Genomic DNA, 12,970 nt, shown 5'->3' on the forward strand with positions numbered 1-12,970 from the left:
AACTTTTTTTTCTGTAATTTGCTGTATGTTTAAATGGACAAAAAGAAATAGAATAGAGAATTTTGAATACTCACAGCTTTGAGTTCATGATGACCACAACGTGATGGGGCTTTTGGCTGGCCCACCTGTTTTGGATAACATGGCATTTTGGGTAAACACAGGTTAACACACAGAAATGTGACATGCAGGCGAGGGAAGGATTTGTGAAGGGGGGTTCTCCAGTGTAGATACAAGGACCTGGCTGCTGAATACTTCCCACCTGTTGCAAAGCTTTTCTGTGGTTCATGGGTAACGTGTCTTTGGTCCCTTTGCTTACTACCGTGGAATTGTTTCTCGCATTAGGGGCTACGGATCTTTGAAGAATAACAATACCAGCGATTTGGTCTTCATTGCCATGATATCTCATCTTACTGCTTTTCAATATTGTAGTCTTACTCCTTTGTTCTGTGACCATTACCCTGCTAACCACCAACCACTCACCAAGCTAAAGCCACAGCTAATTGTGGACGCCACATGCTGTTCTGAACATCAGTGAAAAGGCCAAGTGGCAGTGAGGGGAGTGGGTCTTGTGCTTGAAGGCAGTGTTACTTAGAAATGCAGTATAATGTTACCATTTAAATGTGAAAGTCCCTTATTGCTGCTTAAATTCTGTGAGTTTGTGTTCGTATTACAGGCTTGTTTGAGGGGATGCACAAAATATAGTTGATCTCTTTTGTTTTGAGGCAGGTGTGCACACGTGGAATACTGTATAGTGTGCCATTTAAAATTTTATATTAAATTAGTAATATGGTTTGTATATGTGCTCCTCTCCCTATACTGTGGATTGGTTGTCCAACTTAATAGAGACTTTTAGAAATGAAACAGACTCTAGTTAAAAAAAGTCAGTTTTATTAATATTTAAGTTGCATGAAGGTTTAACCCTTAAGTGCAATTTGTGTGCAGTTAGGAGCACCACTGAAAGACAAAGTGAATTAAAGTGACTTTGAACACTTTTTTTGTGTGACACCAAATGCTATTTATTGTACTGTATGTTGCTGTGTGACACACAGCAGACATCTCAACTTGACATTTATGGTCAATTGTTTTTTAGATAACTTTGTGGTGGACTATAGCTCCTGTGTGAGAGCGTGCCCCAGCAACAAGATGGAGGTGGAGGAGAACCGCATTAAGATGTGCATTCCTTGTACAGACATCTGCCCTAAAGGTAAAGAAACCCAACAAGAACAACAACAACAAAAAAAAAAACACAGATGTTTAACAGACAATATTGAAAAACTCATTAGTAAACATTTATGTTCCCATTTATTTAGCCATTTAAGAAGATTTTAAAGCAGATATTTATTTAATAATGGGCATACCAAGAGGATGATATGTGAATCATTTGACCTTCAGTAATCACAGTAATTCGGAGACGATTGATGTTTTTAAATGCTGCAAATTACATGCCTCAGTAGCTTAAATAGTTTACTCAAATTTTAATAGTTTTAAAGATATTCAATCAAACTAATGCATTTTGCTGTCTCACTGTGTGTTGCAGCGTGTGATGGCATTGGTACAGCCAGTCTACAGTCTGCTCAGACAGTGGACTCCAGCAACATTGACAAGTTTGTCAACTGCACCAAAATCAATGGCAACCTGGTGTTTCTCATCACTGGGATCAAAGGGTGAGAGATGAGAGTATTTGGGTTATCAGAATAATAAAAGATGGGATGAAATAGTAGAACTGTGATCATGTTTGGATATTTAACATCCTGTCTAGAGAGTAATCAGCTTTTAATTAAGGAAGTCCTGGACTGACAATGTTAAAATAAAAAACATGCTAATCAACATGAAAAAAAAACTGAAATTAAATTATTTAAACTTCAGTGATTGAGTATTGTCAATCTTGAGATTCAAAATATACTTTTCTTTTTATAATGCTTTGAGCTTTTTTTCCCTTCTCTCAGCTCAATCTACACCTCAGCAAACACATAAAGCATGAAGACCTTTGGGTCCAAATATATTGCCAATACTAATAGTTGGATGTTTTTATTTCACACATTCCACTTTTAATGTAAATTGCTTGAGATAAGAGGGTCACCTTAAAGCCCAGGTACAAAAAAAATGTAGGCATAGTATTAATTGTCTGAATGAATAGAAGCCATGCAGAATGGGAAATGAATATTGTAAAAGTGCCTTTAGAGAAAGAAGGGTGCTGGTAGATAGATGTATATGCCCATAAATTACTCCAAGGGGTGTAAAGGAATTTGGATTTAAACTGGCTGGTAAGAGTGTATAATCAGATTCAGAATCCCAGTTTACTGTCAAAATGTATTTACATACAAGCAATTTGCTTTAATGTATTTGTGGATAACATGAACATAGTAAGAGGAAATCAAAATTAAAGGAAACAGCAGGTGTAAGTAGAACATAGAACTGAGGAAAATTACTGTAAAAATATTTTAAAAATACTATAAAAATATGTATATATATCTGAATTTAAACAAAGGATCTCTGCAGTTTTTAGAAGTGGCAGTTTGTGCAGAAATGTATTAAGCTGTCCAGGGAATGTGCAAGGTTCACTGTATTATATATATAAAGCATACATTAATATATTATGTAGATATAAAGATTAATATATTACAGTAGATGGATATACAGTATATTGTTTGCAAGTAGTCATTCACTGGTAATTTAGCATTTGTAAGAAGAAAAAAATACATACTACATAAAGATTACATACTGTATATATCTGACTTTAAATGGCCCTGTTCATGTCTGAGTGAATGCAGCTCATTTTTCATTGCTGTGATTAAGAGGCATGGCATATCTATGCAATGTAAAGTGTAGATGTTATGATTGTCCTGTTTTTGTTTCTGATTAATCTCCTAATATCATTCACAGGGATGTCTACCACAACATTGAAGCTTTTAGACCCAGAAAAACTTAATGTATTCCGAACAGTTCGAGAGATCACAGGTGAGTAATATCCCTTGCACAGTATGCATCTCTGCACATGCATACTAATTAATAAACAAACAGAAAAATAAATGAAAATGTACTCTTACCTTGGTCCCCTTTCTTGCCCTTTTATTATATATATATATATATATATATATATATATATATATATATATATATATATATATATATATATATATATATATGTATTGTATATATATATATGTATGTATGTATGTATGTATGTATGTGTGTGTGTGTGTATATATATATATATATATATATATATAGTGTGTGCATATATGTGATGCTAGTGTGTGTATTTGCCCAAGTCTATCCGCCCCCTCCCCCCCGAGACTGTCCAAACCAAGGACAGACATTGCAGCATAAGATGAATATCAGATGAGTCTTTCAATCTCCTCTGTCTCTCTGCTGCTTCTCCCTCGGGGAGTCCCTAGCCTTGAGTCCCACAGTCCCAGCTCTCCCTTCACGCACCATGAAGAAAAGATCCAGAACATGTGGTGCGCATCGTTAATCCTCCAGCTCCCCTATGTCACCACCACTTCTGAGCCGCATGTATACTGTCATCCCTCCAGCCCAGACATTTGACAATGCCATCTGAAAGAAACCTTGTATCTCCGATGTGACACTCCCTCTTGAAATGAGAAAATATTACTGTTGTCTGTGACATTTGTGACTTATGAAGAGGGTTTACAAAAGCAGAAGCTTTATAAACCAGTTTCTCCCCTTTCCCCATAAAAATACACATTTACTTTATGTCTGGTGTTGCAATGTTACATTTGTTGTATTTCGGTTAGAAAAAGCTTCTGGGGAATACACATTACAAAAAAACTATTTTGGTTACATTTCCAACATATGGCAAACAAATATAGATTTGGCCATAATTATTCTTTTAAATGTAATATATGGGGTAATATTTTGCAAAAAAATGAAGTGCCAGGATAAATGTTTTGTTAGTGGCTGATCAAAGCTTATATTGTGTTTTCCTGCCTGCTCTGCTAAACTGCTAATGCTGCTGTTGTGGAGTCATTTTGCATGATCTAAACTTCACTCAATGCAAACCACTTTGCTACAAACAGCACTTGGTTTGTTGTTGCTTAAGAGCAAACAGAGTACTTCAGATCTGGAAGTGAGTCAACTGCTGTAAAACTTCAGTTTCAAAAATGATCAGATTTTATTGATGTGCTTCGTCCCTGACTTTGGTTGAAAATAGCAACTGGCCATAGTCAATTAAAGCTTATGTGTAGGCCTCTGCAAAGGTCATCTCCCAAATCACATCCACTTGGTTTGGTTTGTTTGCCTGTCTAACAAATTGCGATCCAACGGATTGATCGTTTTACTTAAAGAGGAAAAACAGAAACAAACAGAGGAGACAAGCAGAAAAGAAAAATCTACTCAGACAACAATCAAACAACAAAATGACAAAACAAACTAACAAATCAATATCATCTTGTACAGGTATGAAACTGTGAATAAAACGCTGATTGTACATGGTCTAAGAGACTCCATATAAGAATGGCTGCCTGTGCTAAAGGAGTAAGACAGAGGAGATCAAGTTTCTTCAGGAAATTGGGAGCTCAAAATGTGTAAAATGCAACAAACACTTTTTTTTAATCTTGTCTTTCAAGTAGGCCCACAAATCTGGTCCTATAATCCGAATAGCCAGGAAACTTAAAACACTAAGTGCAATCATAAAAATATATACTTTTAAAAAAAAAAAATAAATAAAATAAAAAATCAAGAACTTGACTTCCACTGGATTTTTTTTTCTCTTTTGTTTAGTTATGGCAGTTTGAGAACAGGTGATGGGGACAAACCATTGGCCAAACACCATGTAGTCAGAGATGTGTGTCCGCTCAGCATGTCATTTCTCTGAGCTGTCAAGAGAACGTGACTTCTGACAGAGGCAGCCAACCTGCCTCTGCGACCCCGAGGTCACAACTAGCATTGCTCTAGCTTTCAAATGAGCTGTGTAGGAGGACAGCTTGCACCCTATATACCACACACCCTCACACCCACCTCTCCCTCTTCCATTCTGTTCCGTCTTTTCTTTCTTTTCTTTCGTTTTGTCTTTCTTTTAGCACTTCTCTTTCACTGCGTCTTCAAAGACATATCGCCACTTCAGGTTCCACACAAAGAGCGGGCAATCAACTCACGCAATTTAACATAAGTGGGTTTTTCCGTGTTGTGGCTCAAAATGCAATCACCACAATTTAAGCACTCTTAACCTTTGCTTTTGAGCTCATGGCCTTCTTCTCTAAGTAGCTCCACACTGTAATTTGCCCTGTGCATTGGTGTGCCAACAACATGGCTCTTGGAAGAACATGGCCTGCTGCTAGGGTATAGTTTCACTTTGCTTTTTCTGCACAAGACCACTGACAGAGGTGATCAGAAGGCAGAAACACTAAAAGATTAAGATGAGGCTAACTGTGTTTTTTCCTCATCATAGCAATTAACAGTACCAAAGTAAATCCCCTTTAGATCACCATGTACTAGTGTTAGATCCTCAGTACATGTGGCACTCTGAAATGCTTGAGCATTATCCTTTCTACCAGTTGTCGTCTTTTGTGGAAAGAACATCAAGGTTTCATATGCGTTTCTTCTTTTCATGCCCTAGGTAGGCTGATATTCTGTTTCTTGTTTTCAACAACAATGCAGTGGTTAATCTTTGCATATTTTCTGACTTTCCAACCCAGTCTGCTTTACTGAGGCCAAGTTCATATATTCCAACACAAGATGTAGAGTATATCCTTTTTAGTGGTTTCTGCCTTCTGATCACCTCTGTCAGTGGTCTTGTGCAGAAAAAGCAAAGTGAAACTATACCCTAGCAGCAGGCCATGTTCTTCCAAGAGCCATGTTGTTGGCACACCAATGCACAGGGCAAATTACAGTGTGGAGCTACTTAGAGAAGAAGGCCATGAGCTCAAAAGCAAAGGTTAAGAGTGCTTAAATTGTGGTGATTGCATTTTGAGCCACAACACGGAAAAACCCACTTATGTTAAATTGTGTGAGTTGATTGCCCGCTCTTTGTGTGGAACCTGAAGTGGCGATATGTCTTTGAAGACGCAGTGGAAAGAGAAGTGCTAAAAGAAAGACAAAACGAAAGAAAAGAAAGAAAAGACGGAACAGAATGGAAGGGGGAGGTGGGTGTGAGGGTGTGTGGTATATAGGGTGCAAGCTGTCCTCCTACACAGCTCATTTGAAAGCTAGAGCAATGCTAGTTGTGACCTCGGGGTCGCAGAGGCAGGTTGGCTGCCTCTGTCAGAAGTCACGTTCTCTTGACAGCTCAGAGAAATGACATGCTGAGCGGACACACACATCTCTGACTACATGGTGTTTGGCCAATGGTTTGTCCCCATCACCTGTTCTCAAACTGCCATAACTAAACAAAAGAGAAAAAAAAATCCAGTGGAAGTCAAGTTCTTGATTTTTTTTTTATTTATTTATTTTTTTTTAAAAGTATATATTTATGATTGCACTTAGTGTTTTAAGTTTCCTGGCTATTCGGATTATAGGACCAGATTTGTGGGCCTACTTGAAAGACAAGATTAAAAAAAAGTGTTTGTTGCATTTTACACATTTTGAGCTCCCAATTTCCTTTTGATTTCCCAATTTCCTGAAGAAACTTGATCTCCTCTGTCTTACTCCTTTAGCACAGGCAGCCATTCTTATATGGAGTCTCTTAGACCATGTACAATCAGCGTTTTATTCACAGTTTCATACCTGTACAAGATGATATTGATTTGTTAGTTTGTTTTGTCATTTTGTTGTTTGATTGTTGTCTGAGTAGATTTTTCTTTCTGCTCTTGTCTCCTCTGTTTGTTTCTGTTTTCCTCTTTAAGTAAAACGATCAATCCGTTGGATCGCAATTTGTTAGACAGGCAAACAAACCAAACCAAGTGGATGTGATTTGGGAGATGACCTTTGCAGAGGCCTACACATAAGCTTTAATTGACTATGGCCAGTTGCTATTTTCAACCAAAGTCAGGAACGAAGCACATCAATAAAATCTGATCATTTTTGAAACTGAAGTTTTACAGCAGTTGACTCACTTCCAGATCTGAAGTACTCTGTTTGCTCTTAAGCAACAACAACCAAGTGCTGTTTGTTTGTAGAAGTGGTGCTGTTTGTGATTGCAAAGTGGTTTGCATTGAGTGAAGTTTAGATCATGCAAAATGACTCCACAACAGCATTAGCAGTTTTTAGCAGAGCAGGCAGGAAAACACAATATAAGCTTTGATCAGCCACTAACAAAACATTTATCCTGGCACTTCATTTTTTTGCAAAATATTACCCCATATATTACATTTAAAAGAATAATTATGGCCAAATCTATATTTGTTTGCCATATGTTGGAAATGTAACCAAAATAGTTTTTTTGTAATGTGTATTCCCCAGAAGCTTTTTCTAACCGAAATACAACAAATGTAACATTGCAACACCAGACATAAAGTAAATGTGTATTTTTATGGGGAAAGGGGAGAAACTGGTTTATAAAGCTTCTGCTTTTGTAAACCCTCTTCATAAGTCACAAATGTCACAGACAACAGTAATATTTTCTCATTTCAAGAGGGAGTGTCACATCGGAGATACAAGGTTTCTTTCAGATGGCATTGTCAAATGTCTGGGCTGGAGGGATGACAGTATACATGCGGCTCAGAAGTGGTGGTGACATAGGGGAGCTGGAGGATTAACGATGCGCACCACATGTTCTGGATCTTTTCTTCATGGTGCGTGAAGGGAGAGCTGGGACTGTGGGACTCAAGGCTAGGGACTCCCCGAGGGAGAAGCAGCAGAGAGACAGAGGAGATTGAAAGACTCATCTGATATTCATCTTATGCTGCAATGTCTGTCCTTGGTTTGGACAGTCTCGGGGGGGAGGGGGCGGATAGACTTGGGCAAATACACACACTAGCATCACATATATGCACACTATATATATATATATAATATATATATACACACACACACTACATACATACATACATACATACATATATATATATATATATATTATATATATATATATTATATATATATATATATATATATATATATATATATAAAAGGGCAAGAAAGGGGACCAAGGTAAGAGTACATTTTCATTTATTTTTCTGTTTGTTTATTAATTAGTATGCATGTGCAGAGATGCATACTGTGCAAGGGATATTACTCACCTGTGATCTCTCGAACTGTTCGGAATACATTAAGTTTTTTTCTGGGTCTAAAGCTTCAATGTTGTGGTAGACATCCCTGTGAATGATATTAGGAGATTAATCAGAAACAAAAACAGGACAATCATAACATCTACACTTTACATTGCATAGATACGCCATGCCTCTTAATCACAGCAATGAAAAATGAGCTGCATTCACTCAGACATGAACAGGGCCATTTAAAGTCAGATATATACAGTATGTAATCTTTATGTAGTATGTATTTTTTTCTTCTTACAAATGCTAAATTACCAGTGAATGACTACTTGCAAACACATATACTGTATATCCATCTACTCATAATATATTAAATGTATGCTTTTTATATATATAATACAGTGAACCTTTGCACATTCCCTGGACAGCTTAATACATTTCTGCACAAACTGCCACTTCTAAAAACTGCAGAGATCCTTTGTTTAAATTCAGATATATATACATATTTTTATAGTATTTTTAAAATATTTTTACAGTAATTTTCCTCAGTTCTATGTTCTACTTACACCTGCTGTTTCCTTTAATTTTGATTTCCTCTTACTATGTTCATGTTATCCACAAATACATTAAAGCAAATTGCTTGTATGTAAATACCTTCTTGACAGTAAACTGGATTCTGAATCTGATTATACACTCTTACCAGCCAGTTTAAATCCAAATTCCTTTACACCCCTTGTAGTAATTTATTGGCATATACATCTACCAGCACCCTTCTTTCTCTAAAGGCACTTTTACAATATTCATTTCCCATTCTGCATGGCTTCTATTCATTCAGACAATTAATACTATGCCTACATTTTTTTTGTACCTGGGCTTTAAGGTGACCCTCTTATCTCAAGCAATTTACATTAAAAGTGGAATGTGTGAAATAAAAACATCCAACTATTAGTATTGGCAATATATTTGGACCCAAAGGTCTTCATGCTTTATGTGTTTGCTGAGGTGTAGATTGAGCTGAGAGAAGGGAAAAAAAGCTCAAAGCATTATAAAAAGAAAAGTATATTTTGAATCTCAAGATTGACAATACTCAATCACTGAAGTTTAAATAATTTAATTTCAGTTTTTTTTTCATGTTGATTAGCATGTTTTTTATTTTAACATTGTCAGTCCAGGACTTCCTTAATTAAAAGCTGATTACTCTCTAGACAGGATGTTAAATATCCAAACATGATCACAGTTCTACTATTTCATCCCATCTTTTATTATTCTGATAACCCAAATACTCTCATCTCTCACCCTTTGATCCCAGTGATGAGAAACACCAGGTTGCCATTGATTTTGGTGCAGTTGACAAACTTGTCAATGTTGCTGGAGTCCACTGTCTGAGCAGACTGTAGACTGGCTGTACCATTTGCAATGCCATCACACGCTGCAACACACAGTGAGACAGCAAAATGCATTAGTTTGATTGAATATGTTTAAAACTATTAAAATTTGAGTAAACTATTTAAGCTACTGAGGCATGTAATTTGCAGCATTTAAAAACATCAATCGTCTCCGAATTACTGTGATTACTGAAGGTCAAATGATTCACATATCATCCTCTTGGTATGCCCATTATTAAATAAATATCTGCTTTAAAATCTTCTTAAATGGCTAAATAAATGGGAACATAAATGTTTACTAATGAGTTTTTTCAATATTGTCTGTTAAACATCTGTGTTTTTTTTTGTTGTTGTTGTTCTTGTTGGGTTTCTTTACCTTTAGGGCAGATGTCTGTACAAGGAATGCACATCTTAATGCGGTTCTCCTCCACCTCCATCTTGTTGCTGGGGCACGCTCTCACACAGGAGCTATAGTCCACCACAAAGTTATCTAAAAAACAATTGACCATAAATGTCAAGTTGAGATGTCTGCTGTGTGTCACACAGCAACATACAGTACAATAAATAGCATTTGGTGTCACACAAAAAAAGTGTTCAAAGTCACTTTAATTCACTTTGTCTTTCAGTGGTGCTCCTAACTGCACACAAATTGCACTTAAGGGTTAAACCTTCATGCAACTTAAATATTAATAAAACTGACTTTTTTTAACTAGAGTCTGTTTCATTTCTAAAAGTCTCTATTAAGTTGGACAACCAATCCACAGTATAGGGAGAGGAGCACATATACAAACCATATTACTAATTTAATATAAAATTTTAAATGGCACACTATACAGTATTCCACGTGTGCACACCTGCCTCAAAACAAAAGAGATCAACTATATTTTGTGCATCCCCTCAAACAAGCCTGTAATACGAACACAAACTCACAGAATTTAAGCAGCAATAAGGGACTTTCACATTTAAATGGTAACATTATACTGCATTTCTAAGTAACACTGCCTTCAAGCACACCCACTCCCCTCACTGCCACTTCTCACTGCCACTTGGCCTTTTCACTGATGTTCAGAACAGCATGTGGCGTCCACAATTAGCTGTGGCTTTAGCTTGGTGAGTGGTTGGTGGTTAGCAGGGTAATGGTCACAGAACAAAGGAGTAAGACTACGAATATTGAAAAGCAGTAAGATGAGATATCATGGCAATGAAGACCAAATCGCTGGTATTGTTATTCTTCAAAGATCCGTAGCCCTAATGCGAGAAACAATTCCACGGTAGTAAGCAAAGGGACCAAAGACACGTTACCCATGAACCACAGAAAAGCTTTGCAACAGGTGGGAAGTATTCAGCAGCCAGGTCCTTGTATCTACACTGGAGGAACCCCCCTTCACAAATCCTTCCCTCGCCTGCATGTCACATTTCTGTGTGTTAACCTGTGTTTACCCAAAATGCCATGTTATCCAAAACAGGTGGGGCCAGCCAAAAGCCCCATCACGTTGTGGTCATCATGAACTCAAAGCTGTGAGTATTCAAAATTCTCTATTCTATTTCTTTTTGTCCATTTAAACATACAGCAAATTACAGAAAAAAAAAGTTGCAGTTGTTTGCCTTTGAGGGGTGAACCAGCAAATTACAGAAAAAAAAGTTGCAGTCTATGCCTCTTTGAACAAGTCAAGTTGCAGTTTAGATCTATCGCATTTACAAGGACAAACCTAAAGACATAATCCCTCTGGCCACAGTTATCGCAGCGCAGAGACACAAAAAACATAGTAATCAGGTCAAATTATGAACCTTTTTGATTGTGACCCCGACCCTTTATAGGTAGAAATGTGTTTCGATCCCTCCAACAGAGATCCACACTTTATGATGCATTTCTAACCATCTGTAGATCTATGATCTTGTCCTTTATAAAAGGGGAATTTGATGTTATGGCTACTTTTCTATTATTTGTTTTCTTAGCGGTTAAAGTATTGAAATAAAAGCACACACTTGCATGCTGAAACTAAAGGAGGCCTTGCTCTATCGATTTATATCCATTCATTAAATTTAACAATCCCTTTCTCTTCTATCCTGTTCTCTGTCCATGGACCTCAAGACCTTAGCATTTGGGCCCGATGACTTTACTTATGAGAACTCTTATTACTTTAATGTATTCCTTAGCCCCTTACACTAACCTGCCCCATCACAACTAAAACCTGCCCCATCACAACTAAATACCCAACTCCAACCCTTAAGCCTATTTCTAACCCCAACTTCAAACCAAGTCTTACCTCATACATGGACCTTTTTAGAAGTGAAGGCAAGCGACAAAATCCTCACTCACACACATACAAGTGATCTCCGGAAAACACAAATCAAACTGTATTTATACTAGCAGCATTTGCTTGCAAAATGACCTACCAGCAATAGTGAGAAGCTTATGAGAAGCTTAAGGAGGAAATGTAATTCAAGCGTCCTTCGTATCTAATAGTTGTTCTTGTTAATGGCAAAATTTGATTTGTGCAAGAAGGCAAAACAGTGTGAAGGGGTGGCTGCATTTATCTTTAAGTGTTCAAATGCAAACAGGGAATTTTTCTGCATGCCTGTGTGTGTGCAGTCCATAAAAATCAGTGTATGAAAATGCACATGAATATGTGTGTGTTTGCATTGTTATGATCTTTGCTAAGAGCTAGGTATTATGCTGGCATTATGCAAAATAGGAATATAAGGTTTCTTTTGACAGATGTGCAGTAATACACAGAATTCTAGGCATTGTAGTTGTGTCCATCACATGCTTCATGTATCAATCATCTATTCTCTAATCCTCAGAGACAGCAGAAATAGATGATTGTGATGATGATGTGATTCACTGTATTTACTGAATGTTTTATTTAACTTTAACTAAATGTCACACGTCTGCCAATGAAAAATAAAATAATTAGGCTTAACATTAGCAAGCTATATTGAATAACTGTAAATGAAAGGATCATTTTTTAAACCAGAAAAAGAAATCTGGAAATCAGCATGAACCATTTGTTTTCATCTTTGTTAACGTTCCTTCACCAAAGTTATTTGTGTGTGTGTGTGTATGTGTGTGTGTGTGTGTGTGTGTGTGTTTGTGTGTGCGTGTGTGTCCAGGTGGAAAGACTCACGTGGACACTTCTTAACACAGAAGGCTCCATAGGTGTATTTGGCCCTGGGGTTGTGCTCCAGTTGGAAGGTGGTGGTGTTGTAAACGAAGGGCTGGGGGCACTGGGTCACACATGCCCCACTGTCATTGAAGTTGGTGCAGGCCTGCAAATGCACACATGCAGAGGACACACAGCGGTGGAACAAGTATTGAGATTCTTTACTTTGTTTGAAGGGCTATTTCAACTGAATGACAGAAAATTCCCTCACTTATCCCGGTTGTACTGCAGCATGAGAGGATTTATGGAATTTTGGGGACATGTAGGTGAGGTGCACCTTTACAAACCTACATAGGACAAAATACAA

General features: G+C 37.2%; 1 protein-coding gene across 1 annotated transcript in view; it reads right to left on the reverse strand.

Moving 5' to 3' along the window:
- The window catches only part of erbb4b (erb-b2 receptor tyrosine kinase 4b), a 410,234-nt gene that overhangs the window by 140,155 nt on the left and 257,109 nt on the right, over positions 1-12,970 (reverse strand). Inside the window, exons 7-8 of the mRNA XM_042495287.1 lie at positions 12,628-12,769; positions 9,876-9,989 (exon numbers count right to left, since the gene is read on the reverse strand). Of these exons, the coding sequence (XP_042351221.1) occupies positions 9,876-9,989; positions 12,628-12,769 (256 nt within the window). The remainder of the gene's footprint in view (positions 1-9,875; positions 9,990-12,627; positions 12,770-12,970) is intronic.

The sequence above is a fragment of the Plectropomus leopardus genome, chromosome 10, assembly GCF_008729295.1.
Source record: "Plectropomus leopardus isolate mb chromosome 10, YSFRI_Pleo_2.0, whole genome shotgun sequence".
NCBI lineage: Eukaryota > Metazoa > Chordata > Actinopteri > Perciformes > Serranidae > Plectropomus > Plectropomus leopardus.